Here is a 26,989-nt window from a genome sequence, read left to right as displayed (position 1 = left end):
GGGGGGGGGGACGGGTGACGACAGTATCTCCCACTTGGCAATGAAATCCTCTTGCTATTAAACATTGACCTAACACTTGTCAGTGTCCTCCTTCCATTCAACACTTCCCTGAATTTCCAGCAAGTCCAGAAAGAGGAGATACTGCCCCCCCCCCTTTCGCTGCTCCTTCTCGGAGCAGTTACTGCTCTGGTTACTGTGCTTCATGGGGTGGGGAGCCAATTTCTCCTATTTCTGGACTTGGTGGAGATTCGGGGCAGTGTTGAATGGGAGGAGAACACTGACAAGTGTCAGTTCAACATTTAATACCAAGAGGATTTCATTGTCTCCCCCATCTTTTTGGTACACCTACTTCTCTCACTTTGGCGCTCCTGTTGACAGCTGAAACATGCAAGGAAATTGACAAGGCAAGGCTCCATCTATTCGACAGACAAACCTGTGCTCTTGCACACTTGCAAAGGAACGGGGGGAAATAATAATTTTTAAAAATCCAACCCCATTTGCATACTCCTGAAGCGCTGAATTTTTTTTTTTTTTTTAAGGTGATGAACAAGTGACAGTCCCTCCATTGTGCCGTTTGGTCATCAGTGGAGGGACATTCACTGGCAAGGGAGGCTGGAGGCGGCACTGGCAAAATCACGAAGAGCATGGACTTTTTTACCACTCCTTCTAAGCAGCTCTGCAGCCAATCCCGGCAAACCACAATAAAATTGTTGTCTTGGGTTTGGAAACAAGTCAACCCACCATGGGTGTGAGCAACCCTACAACAAGGCATGGGTTCTCAGAGTGGCTTGTTTGAGAAAAATAAGCCACCCAGTAGAAAATGCGCCTGATGCAGACAGCCTGCCATGGCAGGCTGCCCATTGTGAGTTTTTGTGTTGTGTGAACCCAGTTATAGTTTTGCACCGTAAATCTCTTTTGGGCTTACCGTATTTGTTTCATGGTTCTTGGTCTCTGTTAATTGTAATCTAGGCCTCTGATGTCATTGTGTGTGCTGTCAACTTTAATTTCACTATTCTGTATTTGTATGTGATTTATTTTCATTTTTATCTCTGAGATGACTAAGTCTCTTATACTACATTTCTTAGATCAAAGCTGTGGATAATGGTCGCCCGCAAAAATCATCAACAGCTCGCCTTCATATCGAATGGATCCCAAAGCCTAGTCCATTGTCTGAACCAATTTCTTTTGAAGAATCATTTTTTTCTTTTACTGTCATGGAAAGTGATCCAGTAGCTCACATGATTGGGGTAATAGCTGTTGAGCCACTTGGCTCTCCACTTTGGTTTGCTATTACAGGTAAGAATGATGGGATTGTTCTTTGTGAATTACATGTTGATTATCTGGACAGCTGTTACCGGCTTTACAGTAGAGATCCCCAAATATTTTGGATCAGTGGGGACAATGGGAATGTTGAGGGAATGTTGAGGGTGCTCTCACAAAAATACTGTGATATTTGGGGGGGGGTGCCCATTCATAAAATGACTGCTATGGTGAGCATGGCCAGTCACAAAATGCTCATTTCCCAAAAGGCGAACTGCTTAAACTAAAAGAAAAGTAACTTGCCCAAGAACCTAAGTACAAGGAAGAGGTGGGATCCAAGCTCCAAAACACAAAATTGCTCTTTTGAACTCAAATAAGTGCTGGAGGGCAGCATTTTGTGGAGGGCAGTGCTTTGTTTTGCAGCATGCCAGCCTCCCACTTAACAAACATTCATTTAAAAAATGTAAATAAAAATCAGGAGGGGCAGAGAGCTGGGGGGGGGGGAGTGCCAAAATAGGTATCTGCAGGGCACATCATTGCCCACAGGCACCCTGGTCGATACTCCACTTTTACACCGTTCTAATCTAGGAAGGATTTAAATAAGAGTACTTCCTGCTTGTATAAGGAGTATTTTATAAAATGTTTTTTGCAGTTTTTCTTGGATAGCTTACATACTTGAAATAGTCTTGACTTCTTCACTAAACAATTAAAAACAAATCTGCCCTATTCTTGCCATATCTTACCCATGAAATTCCTATTGTGGTGTAGGGGCATCTCTCCCTTCCCCAGCAGCATGACTATAAAGCAGAGCAGACTCTTCTTAGTGCGCCCTGAATCTGTCGTGCCTTGAGATGGGGAGACACCACAAGGGTGCCTGGTGGAAATCAGAGTAGAGTTATAGATCAAAATGGGTGGTGAATTCCATCCAAGGATAAGTACTAGCAGAAGACCAGTAGTAAAGAGTACAACAAGGGAAAGTTTGAAGATTGACTATTGGTGTTTTCCTTGGGGGGAAAGTGGATGATGTGTAGATGAGAACACAACAATATTAATCAGGACATTACAGTTTCTGCCTTAAGATGTCTTTACTGCACCTTTTTTACTGTTACTAATAGCATGAATCAATTTGATTGACATCTTTTCTTCTGTGCTTGCTTTCCATGCTTTCTTTCTTTTGGCTGTGCCAGGAGACAAGCTTGCTAGTGAAGTTTTTTACATCTTTCAGATGGCTTGTGACCTGAACTGTACAGCAGAAGGTATCTGCTGAGATCACATAATTGATTATCGGATTATGAGATCTAAAGTAAAACCATGCAGATTTAGAGTATTCTGGTAACTTTTGAGAAATACATGTTTTCCTTTTCTGTCTGGATTTTTTTTTTGCCCCTTTTCTGTAGCAATTGCTCTTTGGTGTTTTCCCCCCTATTTGTTTTGTTTTGTTCTTTTATTTTGTTACTGTTGTTTATCACCACACTTGAACCAAAGCACTACTCTGAAATACTAGTTTTGGTTTGGCCGAAAATGATTCTTCCTGTACTTTCAGTGCACCCAAGCAAATGGAAATCTATAGTTCACTTTAAAAGTCGTTGTTCCAAAATATATTTGAAAGTACTAGAATCTTAGGCTATTTCTAGATGAATAGATTTTCAAATATTAAGTGTACTGACTTGGCACTTTTCATTTGTTTACTTTATTTAGGATTTCCAATTTGTATAAAAATGGCACACAACATAGAGGTATCTCCAGGCAAGAAACCTGCAAAGTTTCAAAAAGATAGATGCAGGGGCTAGGGAGTTAAGATGATTGAAAACCTGTTTTAAGGTTTTTTTCATAATGTATCTTGGTGGAATTGGAAGAATGAGCGTCTCACGGTCCCCAAAACACAGTCATTGGAGAGCCCCTGATAAAAAAAGTGCTTTATGATTAAAAGGTGGGCCTGTCAGTCACTCAGCTCCACCTCCTCTTCCCCATTGTCAGCATTTAGAGAAAGAAAACAAAAGACATTATTTGAGGGGAGACACTATCTGCTTTCCAAAGCCACAAACTGAATGACACCTTGTTCAGGGTCACTCTGGAGGGAAGCCCACTTCACCTCAGGAAGCACCAGAAATGGTCTAAAGTGGCCTAATTTGGCTCAGGTATCAGCACAATCCAATGTAAATCCCTAAATAAAAATATAAAATAGAATGCAATGCAGTCTTAAAAACAATTGCAGAGTAAAAAGAGCAAAGGGGATCAATCAGCAACAATGCTAAAAGCAGCAAAAATATTAGAGGACTAAAAGACCTGGGTAAACAGGCTATACAAAAAGATATTTATCTGTCCCTGAAAAGACATGGTACTGGGTAGAGGTGCCTGGTACCCTTTGGGGCAGAGGGCACTGCAGCTAACTAGGTGATTGGCTTTGGACATCCTTCTTGGCCACCCTATTCTGAAACAAATACCTGGATCTTAATTGGCTCTGGGGGAACTGACAAAGACCAAATTTGGAAATCCAGCAGAGTAATTCTCGTGCTTGGCTGCCTTTCTCTAAGTCATAGAAGCCAGAGAGAGAGAGAGAGCACTTTTACCCTCAGAAGAAAGAAGGAGACAGAACAGGCACCTGTGCACCAGCATCACCTAGCCCAGTCCTATCCCTCCACAGCCACTGCTGATACTAACAGAGGTCAGAAGGGGAAACCAGCAGTGCTACACAGTAAGTGACCTGCTATTTCCAGAGGAAAGGGGAGAAAATTGGGCTCTGATGGCAGGGCACTGCCACAGTACACACCCACTTAATAAGAAATCACCCCTGGAACTAGGTGGGACTCACCCACCATCCTGATCCTGTAAGCCATGATCCAAGTGCTGGGCACTTCAACTCCAAATTGGAGACCAGGATTTAATATGATTAGTGCAGGTGGCACAGGGACTGTAGAAACTAACCTCTGTGTTGTAGAAACTAATCTCCACATTACCCTCTTTGCATTGTTTTGGCTCCAGGTTTTTGAGGGCCCTTGGGCAAGACCCCTTCAATGTGCCCCCTCCCTCAGTGAGTCTGCCTTCTCACTACTATTGTCACAAGCTGCTATTGCTCCTCATCCTCTTTCTCATCTTTGCTAGTAGATGCTTGCTTGACAGGCAAGAGAGCCAGTGAGCAAGTAGGCAGTGTCATCTACTGCTCCTCCTTCTCACCAACACTGTTGTCTGGGCAGAGTGAGAGGCAAGTAAACAAGCAGGTTGCAATGGTGAAGAGGAGGAGCAGCACCTCAATGAGGGCACAGGGCCTTAGGCACGTGTCCAACCCTGTCTACCCTTAGCGCCAACCCTGCCTCTTTGAGGCATCACCGTACCACTAAATCCGTTGTGAGGGAAGGTGTCGATTGGATTCAGCTTAAAGCTTTCTAGACCAAGAACTAGCTTTCTAGTTCATGGGTGCTGTTCTTCATTGTGGCATCATCCCCAATAAAATGTATTCCACAAGCAATTCAGATCAAATATGTGATGTTCTACCCTACTCTATTTATTTTAATGTTAATGAAGCATCCTTTGAGACAGTTAGAGGCTCTAGTCTGCTTTTAGGTTTCCACAATCATTGCCAAAAATGAAGACGCATTGAATAGCATGTAGTGAGGCAATATTCAGCCCATCAGTGCAGCTGAATTATCTGAAAAGCAGAAACAACTTCTAAAATGTAACTTGTTTCTAATTTGTTAAAATAAAGATGCTATCATAAACACACTTACTTGGAATTAAGTACCATGTAAATCTGTGAGGCTTATTTCCAAGTAAAAACGTTAAGGGTTGGAAAGAATGTACAGTGATATCGTGACAGAAATAACTTGAGAACAACAATAATTGGAATTTATAATGATAAAAAGTGATACATTTTTGAGTCTTTTAAAAAATGGCTTTGTACTTTAAGCGTGTGTCTCAAAAACACAGGACAGAACATACCCACCACATAATTAGGATAAATGTTTTTGCCACAGCAAGTGTTGAGCTGACAACAATGGAAAGTAATTTCTTCTCTTCAAATAGTTTGTCTAAAAGTCGAAACCAATAGAGGTTGATGGCCAGTATTTGTCATGGCTAACTGCATTCAGCTTTAATGGCTATTGCATTGTTAAGGCAATCTGCTCAGAATGCCACAAATATTATTATTATAATCAATTAAATTTTTAGGTGATTGGCTTTGTTCATTGAACTATATTTCATTTTTATTATTGAACTATATATCAAAGGCCATTTAGAAGTTTTGTAAAGGAATAAAATAAATGCATCACAGGAGAAGAGGTTTTAGCCTTTCTAAGCCATTGTGCTCGTTTCCTTTTCTCTTTCTGTCTTTAAGGGTGCAATCCTATCGAGATAGGTGGCTGCCTCCGAAATCAGAGGCAACAGCCTATCCTAAGCAGGGCAGGAGAATCACGGAGGGGATCGTGCCCTCCGTGCTTCCCCTGCCCTGCTTTTAATTGCTGCTGTCTAGCCGCAGGAGCATGGAGCGGGGAAGGAGGCTACTGTACGAGACATTGGATGTCTCGTACACACAGCTACGCCCATCCCAGAATGCCCCAGCCGCGCCCCTTTCCGGCCACTCTGCACTCATCTTGCAAGCGCAGAGGACAGGGCTGTTCCGCGTTGCCTCAGAGGCAGCGCAGAAAGTGGGAGGAGGTTGGTTCTCCAGAAATCGACCTTGGAGCGCGGGCTCCAGGGTTGGTTCCTGGAAAATGGCATATTCTATGGCCATCTAGCCGCTGTCTAGAGGCCATAGGATTGCTCTCTAATTCAGTCTTTTCTTAGAGCCTTTTCCCTGGTGCCCCAGAACATGCCAGTCTATTGGGACACAATCCACCAAGTGGTGCTGTTGTGTAAACCACATAAATTCAGTGGTACTTTAGTAGCAGCAATGCTTAGTTGATTGCAACAATGATAGGCATTCTTAAGACTTTGCCAACATGCTCAGTTTTTTTCATATAAATACCATTTTAAAGATGTCATACAATAGTATCAAGTGATTATTTTCTTAGATGAGTTAATATTTTCTTCTGCTGGAACTTACATTTTAGAATGGGCATGTAAATACCCACATGGCTGGTCACCTGTGGCAAGTTAGAATTGCCCCTACGTTACCAAGGGAAAACAGTCTTTTCAAAACTAGGTTCTTATTTTATTTTAAGCCACAAATAACTTTAGTAGTCCATCTGTCCACATATGTCTCTGTTAATATTTTTTGTGGACCAGTAACATTTGTGGGTTTATTTGCAAGACTGTTCTAAAAGAACATTCCCCTTTTGAAAGACAAAGTATCAAAACGTTCAAGACTTGAAAGGTATCCCTGGGAACACAATCTCACAGTCTTTGCCATGAGTGAAATATTAGTGCGAGAGACATCAAGTTGTTTGCCCCTTGTGACAGACTGTTGTATCACAACTAGGTTGCATATCCAATACAGAGCACCAGATATTTCAGAACTGATTTTTGTCTTAAGCTTGTATTAAGCATCATAGCAACATCAAAGCAGCATTTTATGAACTTCTCTCTCATTCATTTTCTTGGAGCAGGTGGCAACTATGACAGCCGCTTTGATGTGGACAAGGGCACTGGAACCATCGTTGTTGCTAAACCTCTTGATGCAGAACAGAAATCAAATTACAATCTGACAGTAGAAGCAACAGATGGAACTAGGACTATTGGCGCTCAGGTAATGGAATTTCTAATGAAGTGTTTATTGAAAGAAGAATTTGTAGCTGTTTCCTGCTTTTTTCCCCTCCCCTGGGCAGAATTACATTGTGTATAAATTAGAGAGACTTTATTAGAAAAAGAAGTGGTTTCCCGTACCAACAGAATACAATAGCCCTAATGTCTGATAGCAAAAGGGAGGCTGGGGAGAAGGTAATGCGTAAGTAGATAAGTGCACTTTGAATCAACAGCTTTAAAGTCATATAACGTTCAGGTCCTCTTCATGGATCACTGCCTTGTTGTGGCGAAGGGGCTTGCGTAACTCAGTGAAGCCATAAGCTATGCCGTGCAGGGCCACCCAAGACGGACAGGTCATGGCAGAGAGTTCTGACAAAATGTGGTCCACTGGAGAAGGAAATGGCAACCCACTCCAGTATTCTTGCCAAGAAAACCCCATGGAACGTATCACAAGGCCAAAAGAGATGACACCGGAAGATGAGCCCCTCAGGTCGGAAGGTGTCCAATATACTACTGGGGAAGAGCAGAGGGTATTTCCAAGTAGCGCCAGAAAGAGTGAAGCGGCTGGGCCAAAGCCGAAAGGACACTCAGCTGTGGATGTGTCTGGTGGTGAAAAGAAAATCCGATGCTGTAAAGAACAATATTGTTTAGGAACCTGGAATGTCAGATCAATGAATCAAGGTAAGTTGGAGGTGGTCTAACATGAGATGGCAAGATTGAACATCGACATCTTGGGAATCAGCGAACTAAAATGGACAGGCATGGGCGAATTTAATTCAGGGTACCATCATATCTACTATTGTGGGCAAGAATCCCTTAGAAGAAATGGAGTAGCACTCATAGTCAACAAAAGGGTGGGGAAAGCAGTACTGGGGTACAATCTTAAAAATGATAGAATGATCTCAGTACGAATCCAAGGCAAACCATTCAACATCACAGTAATTCAAGTCTGTGCCCCAACCACTGATGCCGAAGAAGCTGAGGTTGATTGGTTCTATGAAGACCTACAACACCTTCTAGAACTAACACCAAAAAAAGATGTCCTCTTCATCATAGGGGATTGGAATGCTAAAGTAGGAAGTCAAGAAATCACCGGGATAACAGGCAAGCATGGCCTTGGTGTACAAAATGAAGCAGGACAAAGGCTAATAGAGTTTTGCCAAGAGAACACACTGATCATAGCAAACACTCTTTTCCAACAGCACAAGAGACGACTCTACACATGGACATCACCAGATGGTCAATATCGAAATCAGATGGATTATGTCCTTTGCAGCCAAAGATGGAGAAGCTCCATACAGTCAGTCAAAACAAGACCTGGAGCTGACTGTGGCTCAGATCATGAGCTTCTTGTTGCAAAATTTCGGCTTAAATTGAAGAACGTAGGGAAAACCACTAAACCATTCAGGTATGACCTAAATCATATCCCTGATGAATACACAGTGGAGGTGAGGAATAGATTTCAGGGATTAGACCTGATAGACAGAGTGCCTGAGGAACTATGGACGGAGGTCCGTAACGTTGTTCAGGAGGCAGCAACTCAATCCATCCCAAAGAAAAAGAAATGCAAGAAAGCAAAGTGGCTGTCTGATGAGGCTTTACAAGTAGCTCACGAAAGAAGGGAAGCGAAAAGCAAGGGAGAAAGGGGAAGATATACCCAACTGAATGCAGAGTTCCAGAGAATAGCAAGGAGAGACAAGAAGGCCTTCTTAAATGAACAATGCAAAGAAATTGAGGAAAACAACAGAATGAGAAAGACTAGAGATCTTTTCAAGAAAATTGGAGATCTCAAGGGAACGTTTTGTGCAAAGACGGGCATGATAAAGGACAAAGAAAGCAGGGACCTAACAGAAGCAGATGAGATTAAGAAGAGGTGGAAAGAATACACAGAAGAACTATACAGGAAAGATCTGAATGTCCCTGATAGCCATGATAGTGCGGTCACTGAACTTGAGCTGGACATCCTCAAGAGTGAAGTCAAGTGGGCCTTAGGAAGCATTAGTAACAACAAAGCTAGCGGAGATGACAGTCTTCCAGCTGAGCTATTTAAAATCCTAAAAGATGATGCTGTTAAAGTGCTGCATTCAATATGCCAAAAAATTTGGAACACTTAACAATGGCCGCAAGACTGGAAAAGGTCAGTTTACATTCCAATTCCAAAGAAGGGCAACGCCAAAGAGTGTTCAAACTACCGCACAATTGCGCTCATTTCACATGCCAGCAAGGTGATGCTCAAAATCCTACAAGCTAGGCTTCATCAGTATGAGAAACGAGAACTACTGGAAGTACAAGCTGGGTTTCGAAGAGGCAGAGGAACTAGAGATCAAATCGCCAACATTCGCTGCATCATGGAGAAAGCAAGAGAATTCCAGAAAAACGTCTATTTCTGCTTCATTGACTACGCTAAAGCCTTTGATTGTGTGGATCACAACAAACTGTGGCAAATTCTGAAAGTGATGGGAGTACCAGACCACCTTACCTGTCTCCTGAGAAACCTGTATGAGGGTCAAGAAGCAACAGTAAGTACCAGACATGGAACAACCGATTGGTTCAAAATTGGGAAAGGAGTACGACAAGGCTGCATATTGTCACCCTGCTTATTTAACTTATATGCAGAGTACATCATGAGAAATGCCGGGTTGGATGAATCAGAGGTCGGAATTAAGATTGCTGGGAGAATTATCAACAACCTCCGATATGCAGACGATACCACCCTAATGGCAGAAAGCGAAGAGGATCTCAAGAGCCTCTTGTTGAGGGTGAAAGAGGAGAGTGCAAAAGCTGGTTTGAAACTCAACATTAGAAAAACTAAGATCATGGCATCTGGCCCCATCACTTCCTGGCATATAGAAGGGGAAGAAATGGAAGCAGTGACAGATTTTACTTTCTTGGGCTCCAAGATCACTGCAGACGGTGACTGTAGCCATGAAATTAAAAGACGCTTGCTCCTTGGGAGGAAAGCTATGGCAAACCTAGACAGCATAGTAAGAAGCAGAGACATCACCTTGCCAACAAAGGTGCGTCTAATCAAAGCTATGGTTTTCCCAGTAGTAATGTATGGCTGTGAGAGCTGGACTATAAGGAAGGCTGAGCGCTGAAGAATTGATGCTTTCGAACTGTGGTGCTGGAGAAGACTCTTACGAGTCCCCTGGACTGCAAGGAGGTCAAATCAGTCCATACTAAAGGAAATCATCCCTGAGTGCTCATTGGAAGGACAGATACTGAAGCTGAAGCTCAAATATTTTGGCCACCTAGTGAGAAGAGAAAACTCACTGGAAAAGACCCTGATGCTGGGAAAGACTGAAGGCAAATGGAGAAGGGGACGGCAGAGGATGAGATGGCTAGATAGCATCACCGATGCAATGAATATGAACTTGAGCACACTCCGGGAGAGAGCGCAGGACAGGAAGGCCTGGCGTGCTATGGTCCATGGGGTCACGAAGAGTCGGACACGACTGAACGACTGAACAACAACAACAATGTTCAGGTATTATAAGGGTAAAAAAGAAACAGAAGCCAGACAAAGTAAAATTTACACAGGAAAGAAAAGGATTTAATAACTTTAAACACCAAAGAAACAAAACAAAAAACCTTAAAACCAGCCAGAATCACAACTATTGTGTACAGCGAAACTATCTCACTTAAAAATGTGCAGTAGTTCTGATCTTGAAAATAATAATGTGTAATTACATGGGTTTGCCACCAGGTGTTTACCCAGCAGTTAGCTTCGGCCATTCATGGTTCCCTGTTGTGTGTATCAATATGATGTATGTGTTTACAAATGGGTTTTCCACACTGACATGTCGTATTTTCAGCTGCACTCTTAAACTTATTCTCTGCTACCTAGGGGCTAGCGATAGCATCTTCCATGTAGGCCAACTCCTTCCTTTAGTTTAGATTCTAAACTAAACTGTAGATTAAAACTTGTAGTAAGCTCATTACTATAGGGTAATTTGATGTATGAATCATCCTAAGTGAAAAAAGCTGGAAAAGGTGCAGAAAAGGGCAACTAAAATGATCAGCAGACTAGAGCAACTTACCTATGACAAAAGGTTACAACATTTGGGGCTTTTTACTTTAGAAAAAGGATGAGTAAAGGGGGACATGATAGAGGCATTTAAATTTTGCATAGTGCAGGGAAAGTTAACAGCAAGAGGCTTTCTCCCTCTATCTTAATACTAGAACCCATGGTCATCCATTGAAGTTGTATGGGAGATTCGGGAGGTACAATTGAAGGACTTCTACACACAGCTCGTAGTTAAACTATGGAATTAACTACCACAAGATCTGGTGATGGCCACCAACATACGTGGTTTTAAAAGGGAATTAGAGACAAATATATTATTTCCAAGATCAGAGGCAACATGCTCCTGAATATCAGTCACTGGGAAAAAGCATTGAGAGAGATGTGTTAGCCCCTGGTTACCACTGTGAGAAACAGATTGCTAGACTAGATGCACCTTTGGAGTGATCCATCAGGACTTCGTTTATGTTTTTTCTAAGAATTTAAGCTGACAGTGGGTGGATTTGTTCCTTAGTCAAAACAGCTGCGTTAGAGTGCATTGTTTCCCTTGTTAAAGCTTATTCAGCATGTCCTCTAGAAAATGATAGCAGAACATCAAAAAAGTTAAACATTCTACATTTTTAAAAACATTAATTGCTATTCTTGCTGTTGACAGTATGAATTTGTCTATTTTTGTTTTCTCTGTTTAAAGTGTACAGATTGTTTTTCAACTACTTACTTTTCTATATCATCGCTTTTTTCACCTTTTAGCAGAAGAGCAAGATACGATGGTTGTAGCTTTTGCAGGAAAGTGCACAGGCTTGTTTTTGATTGGAATTCCCCTGTTCCCTACTTGAAAGAGTTAGCTCGAACTATGGCTGCTAGAATTTCACATTTTTGTGCTACAGTAATAGAACTGCATCTGTTCATTTAAGCTTACATGAGTTGGGTATGCTTTCGGGTTTAGTCTAGACATGTCTCCAATCCAGGCCTAGTTCCCCTACCTTTCCCCTACAACTGTCTACACAGAAGTTCATTTAAAAATCTAACAAAAATAATTATTTCTTGTGTTTCAGCTGATGTGTTTCAAAATATTGTTTACTATATTATTTTACTATTAACCTGTTATTTCATTTCCTTGAAGATGGGTACTATTTGAACTGGGCCATACATTGATGAAATGACAGACATTTAATAATAATATAATAGTAATTTATTATTTATATCTTGCTCTTCGTTTGAATGTTCCCAGAGTGACATTCTTAAATAAGGATTTTTAAACTATTAATCCATCAAAGTCATGTATAATTCTGAAACTGCAATATGTATAAATAAGCTAAATTATGAAGTTGTATGCAGAGAATATGCTAAAATACATTTAAGTTCAGCAAGCTGTCTGAGATAGTTCATGTCAAAAAACTTGGCTTAGCATTTGAAATACAATAAACATTGGAACAAGTCTTGATTAACAGCTATTTTTTCCAGTGTTATATCAGTTAAATTTATCAAATTGTTGTCTGTGTAAAAATAGTAAACCAAATATATGGCCTCATTATATGTAAAAAATAACCTATTCTATATGATTGCTACATGAGAAAGCTGTGATTGGCTGTAGGCCATGAGCATCTGTGGAACATTTGACTCTAGAGGAATTATTTAAGTAACTTTGAGAAAAAATTGAGGCAGTAACCAAGATTGCTATTAGGGCCTCATACGCAGTTAAACGCTGAATGCATGATGCACAAAGAAAATAAACAAATTCAGGGCTTTCAGTAATAATTTTGACAGCGTTAAAGGTGGCTGAGAAAAAAAAGAGATGGTGGGAAAATCAAGCACATTCAAAACAAGAATTCTTTTTTATTTGACCTTAAATAAAGATTATTATTCATGGGAAATGGAAAAGAACATGCTTGAGTAATTCCGTTGATATTTATAGGGGAAAAAAATATTTTACAGTCCCGTCTATTTAGCAGCTTTTGCTATGCTTATCAACTTTTCAGTAAGTAGAAACACTGGATATTTTAAGGCTAATTGCTGCCATCTATGTGTTGTTATTCTGTATACTAAAAATTGTTGTGCAAAATTAATGTACATATTATCAATTGTAATCCACAAGGATGGAAGAGAAGATGCTCTTCATTGACTGTACTTCACATCACTACTGAAAATGAAATAATATTTTATTTTTTACATCCTCAGTTTTGGAACATTTCCAGTTATTTATTATTTATTTAAAATATTTCTTAGCTGCCTTTCAGGGCAGAAACCCTCCCAAAGGAGTGTACAACAACAACAAAACATGAAACTGATACAACATAAAGAGCAATAAAAACACAGTAAAACAGTAAGAACACGATAAAAACAGCAATAGAAACCAACAACAAAACCAGCAGTAAAAAGAGCAATAACAGCAATCGTATCAGGAGAAAGCCAGAGTAAAATGTTTTTCAAGGCCTTCTTAAAAGCCTGCAATGGCAGACCCCCGAGGGCAACTTATTCCAGAGGTGTGGGGCCACTGCAGAAAAGGCCTGCATAAAGTTATGTAGGTGCAAATATAACATAGATTGACAAGGATTCTTTAGGAACATAACTGAAAAGGCAGCTGTACATTCAGGATACCCTATATAATATCTGACTTTGACTTCTGGAGACCCTTATACACTCCATATTGGAGCACTTGCTTGTACCAGTACAGTAGTTTTTGAAACAGAAGTCGTCCTAATTCCAGGCACAAGATTTGGTGGCTATGTGGATGATTTTTAGGCAGCCTTTTGAAGGACTGTCTCCACATATATTATCCTAGTCTCCCACCATGGTTAGTGGAAAAGGGCCTTCTATATATCCCATGACCACCTTAGGTTCAGCTTGTGGAATAAGCGGTAAAGACCTTCTGTTCTGCTCAGATTGAGGGGCCCATTGTCCCAGGAACTCTATCTAGTCTTCTCCTTCATTTCTTTTTTGTCCCTTGTTAAAAAACATATTTGTTGTTATTTCAGCAGGCCTCTGGCTAGTCTTTTGATTGACTTTTATTTGCCCCTTCCAAACAATGGGGTTTTTTTCTGTTTGCTTCTTATTGTTTATATAGAGTTTTGATTTGATTTTTCAAAAGAAGTATCATGCCTTGAGCACACAATTTTTAAGAGTATTTAATTTATTTATTTGACAAAAAATCCTTTCTCTGATAGGTATCTTTTTATTACTACACTGAGTTAACATTTCTCAATGCAGAGGTGCAGCACTTTTGGCCTGCTACAGCTCTAAATGTCTTTATTACATGTCTCAAAGAGGTTATTATACCTCTTATAAGAAAATGTATTCATCTTTCTATACCTAGATGACCGGCTCCTTGCAGTCTGTTCCAAGGAAAAAAAATACTGAAAAACTCAAAAGCTTTTTCATGAATAAAACACTGCCAACCAAATGATATCCCCTTCAGTTGACATAGGACTTCTCAAGGAATCTACATTATGAAAAAGGAAATCAGTTTTGTGCTGTAGGATCTTTTGCAGTATACACTTATGAACATTTTTTCCCGGCAAACCTTCATTTCTTCCATCACCTTTTTCTTGCGCTTAGCAGAACTTCTGAAAGAGGCCTCCTGCATAATCTTTTCTTTTTAAGTAACATATCTATATAAATTGTACTTCTTTGATTTTAAATTTTTTTCCCTACCTTTCCACTTCAGTGAAGGGCTCAAAGTGGCTAACATACTAGGATTAAAAACAAAACAAGGGAGACAGAATCAAACAAAGGCTTGATGGAACAAAAAATATCTTCAGATATTGATACTGAAAATGGATAATAAGGGAGTTAGACAAGAAGTTCCTCAGACTTGGTGCTGTAACTGAGAAGGCTCTTTTTCTAGTTCCTGCCAACAGTACTTCAAATGGTGGCGGGACATGCAAAAGGACCTTTACTCAGTGTCTGGGCATGTGCTTACAGGAGGAGATGGTCATTTAGGTATTCTGTCCCAGTCATTATATCTAACAAATACTTACTAAACTCATGGTAAAAAAAAGACTTAAATATAATTAGACTGGTCAATTCTGATGGCTCTTTATGAATTGTAATTAATTTGATCTCACTCAGCATAGTCTTTTACTGTAGTGACTTCCATAAGAAGAGCCATGCTAGATCAAACCAAGGGTCCATCTAGTCCAGCATTCTGTTCACACAGTGGCCAACCAGCTGTCGACCAAGAACCCACGAGCAGGACACGACCACAACAGCCTAAAGTATCCATTTACACAAACTGAGTGTATAACTTTAATGTATTCACACTTAGTTAACATTACAGCATGCCTAGATCAATATTATTCTTATATTACCCCTTTAGTGTCAGCCTTAGAACACCTCATTTGGATTTCCTTCCAAGAATAGTTCAGACATCCATATTTCCTTATTGTACTATGTGCAGAAAAATTGAACCCAAAATAAGATGCATCCTCTCAGCATTGTTGTGGCTATGCTTGGATGCCCCTTTTATTGTTCATTAGTAGATCAGGGTGCTCTGTCAATTCAGATGTATTTAAAGTATGTAATATTACTTGGTTTGGTCTGATTGTATTTTTCATTTCACTTTAGCTTTCTAAATGATGTTTGCTTTTTTCTACTTTTGAAATGTATTCTAGTGTAGTATACTTTATTCAGAACATTATATTTTACTACTCTGCTTGACTTTCAGGTTTCTAAAGGAAACTTTTTTTCGGGTTTACATGATTTACCATTTTAAACACAAAGATAAGGTTTTCAAAGTGAACATTGTTGATCCAGAGTGCAACTAAATAGCCTTCTGGTAATCATTTTACATAATTGCTTTTCAGTTTCCTTTCAAATAGCTCCTTAAGATTTTTAATGGTGTGCTTAGAGTTGTGAAAGGAAGGCCATTGCAGTGCTGAGGTAACTTTTTTTATTATTTTCCATGAAGTTGAATTTGTTGATCTGTACTTGAAAATTTCAATTCCGCATGTGTAGCACCCTGGATCCAAAGATCCGATCCACTCATTTCAGATGCTCAGAGAGGTTTGGGTCATGTGTTTCCTGAACAGTAATCCTTCACCTCAGTGATGCATGGCAAGACTTGTTTAAAACTGAGGAGAGTTTAAAAAGCAATATGTGATGTGGAATGGGGATCTCCTGTTTAAAGGGGGAAATGCAAGCATTGCACTGGGCATGATCACGCCTAAGTATCTCTCTGGATCCCAGCTAATATTTTTGTAAATACTTCCCATTTAGGATCTCATTGCTAAACATGCATCTGACAAGGTGGGCTCCGGCTCACAAAGGCCTTTCAGAATTTATTAATCTATAAGGTGCCAAAGGACTTGTGTTTTTATTTGCTATAACAGACTAACACAACTATCCTTTTGAAAATCATTTGTGGGTGTGTATCCTGTTGTTCGTTTTCCTTTCTGTTGTATTTTAGGAGAACTGTTGCATTCTTTGGAAGCTTATCTAGATTGCTTTCTTATCTACATATAGACTTTTGCATTCTTATCCTTATTTTATCTTTGCCACCTTCTATCTTTGTGTCATTACAGGTGTACATTAAGGTAATAGACACAAATGATCACAGGCCTGAGTTTTCTTCATCAGAATACCAGGTCATTATTCCTGAGGACACAGTGCCAGAGACTGAAATTTTGCGAGTCAGTGCCTCAGATAGGGATGAGAAGAATAAGCTAATTTATACTATGCAAAGTAGCATGGATCCCATCAGCCTTAAGAAATTTCGTCTGGATCCTGCAACTGGCGCTCTTTATACTTCTGAAAAATTGGACCATGAAATCATCCATCGACATGTTGTCACGGTGATGGTAAAGAAACTTCCTGCTTATTCTTTATCTGAAACAACGTTCCTTGTATTTAAATACAGATATTTTCCTGTATACTTGGAGATCCCTCCCATCTGTAGGGACCTCTAGCCATGGCCCTTTCCTCATTTGGTGCCCAGTACGTCTGCATGTGAAACACCCACTTTACAAATAGGGGAAGTGATAATACTTAATGTCGTGCACTGAGATTATTGATATTGAATAAAATTTCTTTATAAGATTGTTGCCCAGTGGTGTAACCTATCAACATTGCTGCCTTATTCAACCTCATGCAGTACTGCAGGGTCTGTTCAGAATAAAATTGCAAACAAAATGACGAGTAGTTTTTGCTGATTGTAACATATTCCTTATAATTGACTGAACTTATGTGCCGATTAATTATTTTAGGTACGGGATCAAGATGTTCCTGTCAAGCGCAACTTTGCGAGGATCATCATTAATGTTAGTGACACAAATGATCATGCGCCTTGGTTCACCAGTTCTTCCTATGAAGGGCGAGTATATGAATCGGCAGCTATTGGGTCGGTTGTTCTCCAGGTTACAGCAATGGACAAGGATAAAGGGAAAAATGCAGAAATTTTGTATTCCATAGAATCAGGTATATTACAATACTTTCAGTTGCACATTATTTGTTAAAGGAAATGTTAGTTTTAAGGTTAAAGCTGCAACATTTACAAGGAGTATAAAAAGAAACGGTCATAGAACACAGATACCAAGTATGCAGACTTTGACAGATCTAGCTTGTTAGAGTCAGTAGAAGATTTAACTGTAGGGGTTTATTCAGTACTGTTTAGATTAAACTTTGGTTAAAGCAAAACAAGACCTCAGAGACTACAATCCAACATCAAGTTAACCTTATTTAAGACCATTTATTTCCCCAGGCTTAAGTGTACCTAACTGTTTTATTGTGGCCAATCACTGCTGGTGTACATTGATACATGTTTATTGTTCCCATTATAAATGTGGACCACTTCAGCATGCATCCTTCATCGGTGGTGTAATCCAAGAACATTATTGAAAAATGCCACATTTATTTCGCCAAATTGTTTTTAAAATTATAAACCTGTGACCTGTATAAGTTGTAAAAATAGTTGAAAATTTAGTTGGATGATGGCGGAAAATCCTCTTTAGAGAAATAAAGAGCAAATTTGACATATTTAACGTTGTCTGGAATATACTAAATTAAATTGCACTGAGTTCAGCAAATGTATCTTCATTTGAGATTCATTCATACCAAAAGGCCACAATGGAATGTGTCTGGTGGGCTTGTCGGAGGAGGAAGTTCCACAGCTAAGGCACCCCCACTTAAAAAATACCTAATTCTCTTGGTATATAGCTGCACTTTAGACAGGTGTGGCACCCAGAGCAGCTTCTCTCCTGCTGATAACTCACAATGAGGAGGGAAGTGTAGGAGAAGGAACTCTCTAAAGTATCCCAAACCCAAGGTCTATAGGCCTTCATAGCAGGGGTTGGCAACTTGTAGGCCAAAACATCTGGAGAGCCACAACTCCCACGATCCCTCACCATTGGCTATGCTGGCTAGGGCCAATGGAAGTTGTAGACCAAAACATCTGGGGGGCAAACATTGCCCACCTCTGCTTTAAAGCTTAGGACTACAAGCTAGAATTTAGTCTAGAAACTAACTGGCAACCAGCGGAACTCACAAAGAATTACTGTCACGTATTCCCAGCAGCTATCACATAACAAAAGTCGTGCTTTTGCTACGAAGAATTTTTCTGCACATACACATGTTCGTGCACACACTTTCTCTCTCTCTCTCTGTCTTACATACCACTCTTCCTTCTTTATCCAAATAACTTTGTGGGAGGAAATGTTAAAACTTTCCCAGCATTGTTTTTCTAGTATTCTCTAGTATACTGTATGGCTAAGGCATTAGGGCAAAAGTTCTAAGCATATGAAATGAACATTCCTTAAATTCTTGTAATGGTTTATAGGATTAGTAATGGGATATGCTAAGAATGGCACTCTGTTTACAACCTTCAGTAAGAAAAAAGATAATATCAACTGCCTACCAAATTACATAATTAAAAAAATAATAAAATCTTTTCACAATGAAGTAATGTTTTAGTAATAGCAGTTTAGTTTTTTTGCTGTGCTCTTTAGTTAAAGTATTAGGAAATGCAGCTCCTATTACGTGTTGTCTGAATTTGTTGAACTCTTGTGAAGTGTAAAACCCCAGTGTACTGTCTCCTTCATTTTGAAAGGCATGTCTGTGGCTGCTTTTGTTAAGCAGTGAAACTGTAGTAGGTTTTTCTCAAAGGGGAATTTTTAATGCAAAGCCTAAACATTTTAATTGGAAGAAATTTGGAAGAGAAAATGTTTTAACTAATTCACTGAAGCAGCTCTAATTTGGAAATAATGTTATAAAGGGACATTTTTACCAACTATTAATTAATATTCAGTTGAGACTCATTCAAACCAGTGCTTTTCAGGAGCTGAAAGTACATTTGATTGTAGTTCCACGTGATAGATATTTGCATATAACTCAGTCTTGTAAATAAGACCACAAAAGTCAATAGCCTGCCTCCCCACCACAATACTAGCCTGCTGTGGACTGGCAGAACAGAGACAGAGAACTCTGTCCCTCCTGCAGCAGCTTGCTGCATTTCTGTTCAGGGGTTTCCTTGTTCATGCAACCCTTTTGGTTTCTATGCTGGGCAGAGCAGAGGGAAGGAGCACTCCAAACCTCCTCTGTCAGCCCACTCGCTTGCCTGCATACAGTTCCATGCACTCATCTGAATGCAATTCCTTATTGCCTACAGCTACCAGATGAGAGTTTTAATGCAAGGCTGATGCTACTTTTTTCTAGGTTTGCTTTACTTGAGTGAAAAAGCCTTGAATTTAAAGAATCTTTGTGTTTTGTCTAATACTTTGGTATGCAATATGTCAAGGTTGTCAGGTTTTCTAAATAAAATTAATCTTCTGTAGGTATGGCTGTTAACATCTGTACTTTCATTTTTTCTTATTGTTAATTTCTTTCCTTTCTATTTTTTTTTTAAACAGGGAATATTGGAAATGCTTTTAATATACATCCTATCTTAGGCAGCATTACCATTGCAAAAGAATTAGATCGCAACAATCAGGATGAGTACACTTTGATGGTGAAGGCAACAGATAAAGGAAGCCCTCCAATGTGTGAAGTAGCATCTGTGCACATTTCAGTCACAATCTCTGATAATGCATCACCAAAATTCACAATGAGAGAATACTCCACAGAAATCAGTGAAGGCAGCAGCATTGGCAGTTTCATTGGAATGGTTATTGCATACAGTCAGTCATCTGTAGTTTATGAGATAAAAGACGGTAATATAGGTGATGTCTTTACTATCAACCCAAATTCCGGTGTCATTACATCTCAGAAGATACTTGATTTTGAAATGTTGCCTTTTTACAGCCTAACTGTTCAGGGCACCAACATGGCTGGCCAATCCTCTAACACTACGGTATTGGTGCACCTTCAAGACGAGAATGATAATGCACCAACTTTTATGCAAGCAGAATACACAGGGCTCATCAGTGAATCCGCTTCAGTTAACAGTGTGGTTCTAACAGACAGGAACGTCCCATTAGTGATACTAGCTACAGATGCTGACAAAGAATCAAACGCTTTGCTTGTCTATCAGATTGTTGAGCCATCTGTCCACAAGTATTTTGCCATTGATTCCAGTACAGGAGCCATCCGTACAGTAATGAGCTTGGACTACGAAGAGACAAATACATTTCATTTTTCTGTGCAAGTGTATGACATGGGGACGCCACACTTATTTGCAGAATATGCAGCCAATGTTACCATTTATGTAATTGACATAAATGATTGCCCTCCTGTGTTCTCTAAAGATCTGTACGAAGCAACTGTTCTGGTGCCTACTTATAAAGGAGTGAAAGTTGTCATGGTAAACGCTAAAGATGCTGACTCTGAAGCCTTTTCACAAGTAATGTATTCTATCACTGAAGGCAACATTGGAGAAAAATTTTCAGTCGATTCTAACAGTGGGCAGATAACTGTACAAAATACAACTCAGTTAAGAAGCAGGTACGAATTGACAGTCAGAGCATCTGATGGCAGATTTTCAAGCAGTACATCTGTAAAAATTAATGTGAAAGAGAGCAAGGCAAGTCAGATAAAATTCACACACAGTTCCTATAGTGCTGTAGTCCAAGAGAATTCCACAGAGGCAAAAACAATAGCTGTTATCACTCCTATAGGGAGTCAAATAAATGAGCCTTTGTTTTATCATATTCTAAACCCAGACAATAGATTTAAAATTAGCTACACTTCAGGAGTCCTTTCAACCACTGGAACACCATTTGATCGTGAGCTGCAGGAGTCTTTTGATATCGTTGTGGAAGTGACAGTGGAGCATAAGCCATCAGTAATTGCACATATTGTTGTAAAGGTCACTGTAGAAGATGTAAACGATAATGCCCCTGTTTTTGTCAATCTTCCATATTATGCAACTGTTAAAATAGACACTGAAGTGGACCAAGTTATACGGCGTGTCACTGCTGTAGATAAAGATATTGGTAGAAATGGGGAAGTGCACTATTACCTCAAAGAAGACTACGACCACTTCCAAATAGCGAACACTGGTGAGATCTCACTCAAGAAACAGTTCAACCCAGACACACTAAATAAAGAATATCTTCTCACTGTGGTAGCAAAGGACAAAGGAGAGCCACATTTTTCTGCTGAAGTGACAGTTCCAATCACTGTTGTGAATAAAGCCATGCCAGTATTTGAAAAAGCTTTCTACAGTGCAGAGATACCAGAAAACATCCAGATCCATAGTCCTGTTGTGCATGTGCAAGCAAATAGCCCAGAAGGGCTCAAAGTGTTTTATAGTATCACAGATGGTGACCCTTACAATCAGTTTACAATCAACTTTAATACAGGAGTTATCAGTACTTTTGCCCCTCTTGATTTTGAGTCCCACCCTGCCTACAAACTGAGCATTCATGCAACTGATTCTTTGACTGGGGCCCATGCTGAAGTATTTGTTGACATAATAGTTGAAGACATCAATGATAATCCTCCTCTCTTTACCAAGCAATTTTATGCTGCCACCCTTTCTGAGGCATCTATAATTGGAACATCTGTTGTACATGTCAGGGCTACAGATGCTGATTCTGGAACAAACAGAGGGATTTCTTATCATTTGGTAGAAAACAACAGCAAGAGCTATGATTATTTTCACATAGATAGTTGCACTGGGCTCATTCTGACAGCAAGGAGTTTGGATTATGAACAGACTCAGCAGCACACATTACTAGTAAGAGCAATAGACAGTGGAATGCCTCCACTGAGCAGTGACATTATTGTAACCGTTGATATAACAGACCTGAATGATAACCCACCAGTATTTAACCAGCTGCTTTATGAAGCTAACATCAGTGAACTGGCTCCCCGTGGGCACTTCATAACTTGTGTTAAGGCCTCCGATGCAGACAGTTCAGATGCAGACAAGCTGGAATATTCCATATTAACAGGCAATGATCACATGAATTTTGTAATCAACAGCAAAACTGGGGTCATTACCCTTTCAAACCTCCATAAACAGACTCTGAAACCCATTTACCATCTTAATATATCTGTTTCTGATGGAGTCTTCAGAAGTTCAGCCCAGGTTCTCATAAGTGTAATTGGAGCCAATTTGCATAGCCCCATTTTCGGTCAGAATGAATATGAGGTAGAACTAGCTGAGAATGCTCCATTGCATACCCTGGTGACTGAAGTTAAAGCAATCGACAAAGATACTGGCAGGTATGGAACTATCACATACCATATTGTAAATGATTTTGCAAAAGATCGGTTTTATACTAATGAGAGGGGGCAAATATTTACCTCGGAAAAGCTTGATCGTGAAACTCAAGCTGAAAAAGTCATCTTCATTAGGTTAATGGCCAAGGATTCAGGAGGGAAAGTGGCTTTCTGCAGCATCAATGTCATACTTACTGATGTTAATGATAACACTCCTTTGTTCCGAGCAACCAAGTATGAAGCAAATATTGGGTCAGATGTTCCAAGAGGTACGTCTGTCATTAAGGTTTTAGCTTCCGATGCTGATGAGGGCACCAATGCAGACATAACTTACATAATTGAAGCAGATTCTGAAAATGTTCAAGAGAATTTAGAAATTGATCCCTTGACTGGTGTAATAACTACAAAAGAAAGTTTAATTGGTTTAGAAAATGAGTTTCTCACTTTCTTTGTTAGAGCACTGGATGGTGGAACCCCACAAAAGGAATCTAGTGTTCCTGTCTGTGTTAGAATACTGTCCCCTGACATACGTCTTCCAAAATTTTCAGAACCATTTTATTCTTTCACTCTTTCTGAAGATACTCCTATTGGAACTGAGATTGATACTATACGAGCAGAGCACAGTCAGACCTTGCAATATATTCTTGTTAAAGGGAATACTCCTGAAAGTAACAGAGATGAATATTTTATGATAGACAAGCAGAATGGAAGGCTGAAACTTGAGAAAAGGCTAGACCATGAGACAACAAAGTGGTACCAGTTTTCAGTGCTAGCACATTATATGAATGAAGATTACAAAGTTGTCTCTTCAGTAGACATCAGCATTCAAATAAAAGATACAAATGACAATCAACCAATCTTGGAGTCCAATCCATATGAAGCATACATTGTGGAAAACATGCCAAGTGGAACAAAAGTAATACAAGTGAAAGCTATTGACCAAGATTCGGGAAGCAATGGACAGGTTACTTACAGGCTAGAGCCAACAGAAGATGCTGATATCACTGAGTCTTTTGCCATAGATATGGAAACAGGCTGGATTACCACTCTGAAAGAACTTGACCATGAGAGGCAGGACAAATACAGAATTACTGTGGTGGCATCTGACCGTGCTGAAAAAATGCAGTTGTCCTCTACTGCAGTTGTTGACGTTTCTGTAACTGATGTGAATGACAACCCTCCACGTTTCACTGCAGAGATTTATAAAGGAACAGTCAGTGAAGATGACCCAACGGGAGGAGTAGTTGCTATTTTAAGCACTACTGATGCTGATTCTGAACATGCTAACAGACAAGTCGGCTATTTTATTACAGGTAAACATTTAGAAATGCTGCCAAATTGGTTTGGCTTTAGATACTTTTAGATAATATATATAATATTTCTACAATGTTAATGTTATATTATCCCTTGCCCACTTATTTATGAAGCTCACTGTTGTGTACCCCAGACAAATGTATTGTTCTTCAAAGTATCTGGGTAAGAAATAACAAATTTATGTAGCAGGGCTTAGAAGCCCAGTTTTAGCATTAGAATTGCATGTTATAAGAAACAAGGAACGGTTACTGAAAACAGCAGCCCCACATTGATTTTTACTCTGTTGTAATGTCATCATGCTGTGTGTTTCTCCATCCTCACTCATATCACTGGCTGTTCCTGGTAGGATCAGAGAATCCACAGTGTGTTGACATCAGGGGGCGGGGTGGGGTGGGCACCAACTTTTAGTACAATTTACAAGAGCAGGAGCAGGATAAGAACTCTATAGTGCTGTCATTTTGACTGGCAGCATCATATAACTTGAAGCATAGCAAACTATTCTCTTCCCCATTTAGCCAGTATGCCTTACCTGTATTATTTATCATTTCTGTGGCATAGTTGTACAAATGTTCAGCACAATTATTGCATGAATTCCATATCAAAGTTTCCCTTGAAGTAATCACTACACATTTAAAACAGTGTCTCCATTTATTTGTTGTGTCCATTATGTATTTTGCAATGTTGATTCTGTTTGCATACTAACAATTAATTGTTAGTAATGGGAGAGGGAGGAACATTCCAAGACCCATATGGCTCTTGCGTAGCAGTAGACAGTGTACCTGCTAGTGCATATAACACTCTCACCTCCTACCCACCAAACCTGTCAGAACTAAGAGCATTGGATGTAGATTCTCCCTTCTGTAAGCAAACGTTGCAGTTCCAGAATGCAATCCTTCCTGCACAATCTAATCCTATTTTGCCTCTTTCAGTTGAATGACTTTTATTATTATTAATTGTTTAGGAGGTGATCCACTGGGACAATTTGCTGTGGAAAATATACAGAATGAATGGAAAGTATATGTCAGAAAGTCTCTGGACAGAGAAGTAAAGGATAATTATCTTCTAAATATCACCGCTACTGATGGGATGTTTGCAACAAAAGCTGTGGTGGAGGTTAAAGTCCTTGATTCGAATGACAATAGCCCTGTTTGTGAAAAGGTACTAGCATGGATTTTTAATGTTTTAGTAACCTATCTGCCAATGTATACCTATGTCGATCATTTGTGAAATATGGACCATCTAAAAGAAAGCAAGAAAATACAACTTCCTTCTATTTTACAAAAGTTTCTTGGCCCAGTCACCTTCAGGTGACTATTAATCTGATACAAGTGACCGCACAAGTGGCCATATAAAATCATGCCTTGATAGTGTATGCTTAGTGGACAACACTTTTGAGGTTCTTAATATTCAAGTATGTTTTGAACTGGCTCAAGGAAACGAATTTGGCTCTTTCCCTAACAATATTATATATGTTGTACCTGTGTTAAATTTTACAGCCCAGTTGTTTTGTTCATTCAAGTCAATGTTTAAAATATCTTGAGCATAGGAGGGAGCAAGGGGACAGTATATATACACTGTACACAGTGGAAATATTAAATAATAATGCATTCTATTATCTAGAGCATTTTTGTGGATCTTCCCCACACACACACACACACACATATTTTCACATACACAGGTATGCGCGCCCACACACACACACACACACACCATTTACACAGAAAGACATACTAAAGTGATAATTATTTTGGGAATGGTAAGTGCCATGTATTTACATTCTTTATGTCCCAACTTGCCAAAATCTTTAAACATTTGATATTAATAATGGCATCTCTACTTAGTCCATTTCCAAGTTTCCTGTGCAATTTCTGAATAGTCCCTCAAACCCACTGAATACTATCTTTAAACCCTTTTAGGCATTGTACAGTGAGGCTGTTCCAGAAGACTCCCCACCTGGCAAACTCATCATTCAAATCTCAGCCACAGATGCAGATATTCGTTCCAATGCAGAAATAACTTATACACTACACGGTTCTGGAGCAGAAGACTTCACACTTGGTCCAGAGACAGGTAGTATTCAGAGGATATTGTAAGCTAGGAGCACAATACTAACCCTCCAGTGTTAATGGGTGGAGGGGGTTAGGTTAGGGCTGTGTGTTGTTGGCTCTCAGCTGACCTCCTTCAGCGGAGAGGAGCACCACTGGGAGAGGGGAGTGTTGCAGTAGCGGAGGCCTCTGTGGCACCCTGACAGTTGGAAAGCTACACCGGTGATTCTTCCACTGGCAACAACTGGCAAAAAGCTCCAGATCAGGGTGTTTCCTGGACAGTGGTAGAGAGGAGCCAGCTTCGGAACCACTGGATCCAGAGCCGCTCCATTCCCCCAGATGGGCCCAATCCAGGCCTGTCAACTATGCCAGACCTGAATGTGATTGCACAGATGCACTGGATGGAAAAACCTAGCAAATCCCTCCCCATACACACCTGCCCAGTGCAAACTGGCTCAGTTTGGAACATGGCAGAGGATCTGCTACTCCACTCCTCCGTAGCCCTATTCAGGGTTGTTCTGCCTTCCATTATGTCTTCTGAATGCTTGATTAATCAAGCCTGTTGCTTAGAGCTGAAAGATAAATAAAAATATTAGTTGACTGCATCACCCACTCGTTTGCGTACTTTTAGCTTTAGAAGTGTCTGTCAGCAGAGTTCCTTTACAATTCAGTCTTATGCATATTTGCTTAGAAATAAGTGTTCAGTGGGCGTAACATGTGTTTTTATGTTTGCATATTTAATTATTTTAGCAAGGGCTATTTTATACTTGTGGTTCTGGCTGTTCCTTTTGTTTTAGTTGTTAGTGTTTGGAATTGTTTTGATTCTATCATTGTTTTAATTCCATGATTACTACTGCATGGGCTTGATGGACATTCTGTATAATTTGGTCATTATTTATTTGTTACATTTGTATCCCGGCCTTTCTCTACAGCTCAAAGTGGCATTAGTAGGGATGGCGAAGAAATCTGCCACGGACTCCAGTGAGGCCAGGTTCTTTAGAATCCAGCCCCCCGGAGTCTGTGGTGGAACAGACTACCCCCCCCCCCACAGAATCCCCCCCGGGACGGACCCTACCTG

At 39.9% G+C, this 26,989-nt stretch overlaps 1 protein-coding gene across 1 annotated transcript in view; it reads left to right on the top strand.

The window, feature by feature from the left end:
- The window catches only part of FAT1 (FAT atypical cadherin 1), a 149,987-nt gene that overhangs the window by 89,265 nt on the left and 33,733 nt on the right, over positions 1 to 26,989 (top strand). The window contains exons 6-13 of the mRNA XM_084856630.1: positions 1,086 to 1,296; positions 2,448 to 2,516; positions 6,801 to 6,940; positions 16,480 to 16,755; positions 17,161 to 17,371; positions 19,798 to 23,865; positions 24,828 to 25,024; positions 25,783 to 25,936. Of these exons, the coding sequence (XP_084712756.1) occupies positions 1,086 to 1,296; positions 2,448 to 2,516; positions 6,801 to 6,940; positions 16,480 to 16,755; positions 17,161 to 17,371; positions 19,798 to 23,865; positions 24,828 to 25,024; positions 25,783 to 25,936 (5,326 nt within the window). The remainder of the gene's footprint in view (positions 1 to 1,085; positions 1,297 to 2,447; positions 2,517 to 6,800; positions 6,941 to 16,479; positions 16,756 to 17,160; positions 17,372 to 19,797; positions 23,866 to 24,827; positions 25,025 to 25,782; positions 25,937 to 26,989) is intronic.

Source organism: Heloderma suspectum, chromosome 5 (genome assembly GCF_057233095.1).
Source record: "Heloderma suspectum isolate Gila_16-S chromosome 5, 16-S_ref, whole genome shotgun sequence".
NCBI lineage: Eukaryota > Metazoa > Chordata > Lepidosauria > Squamata > Helodermatidae > Heloderma > Heloderma suspectum.
This window is presented reverse-complemented; position numbering and strand designations above follow the sequence as displayed.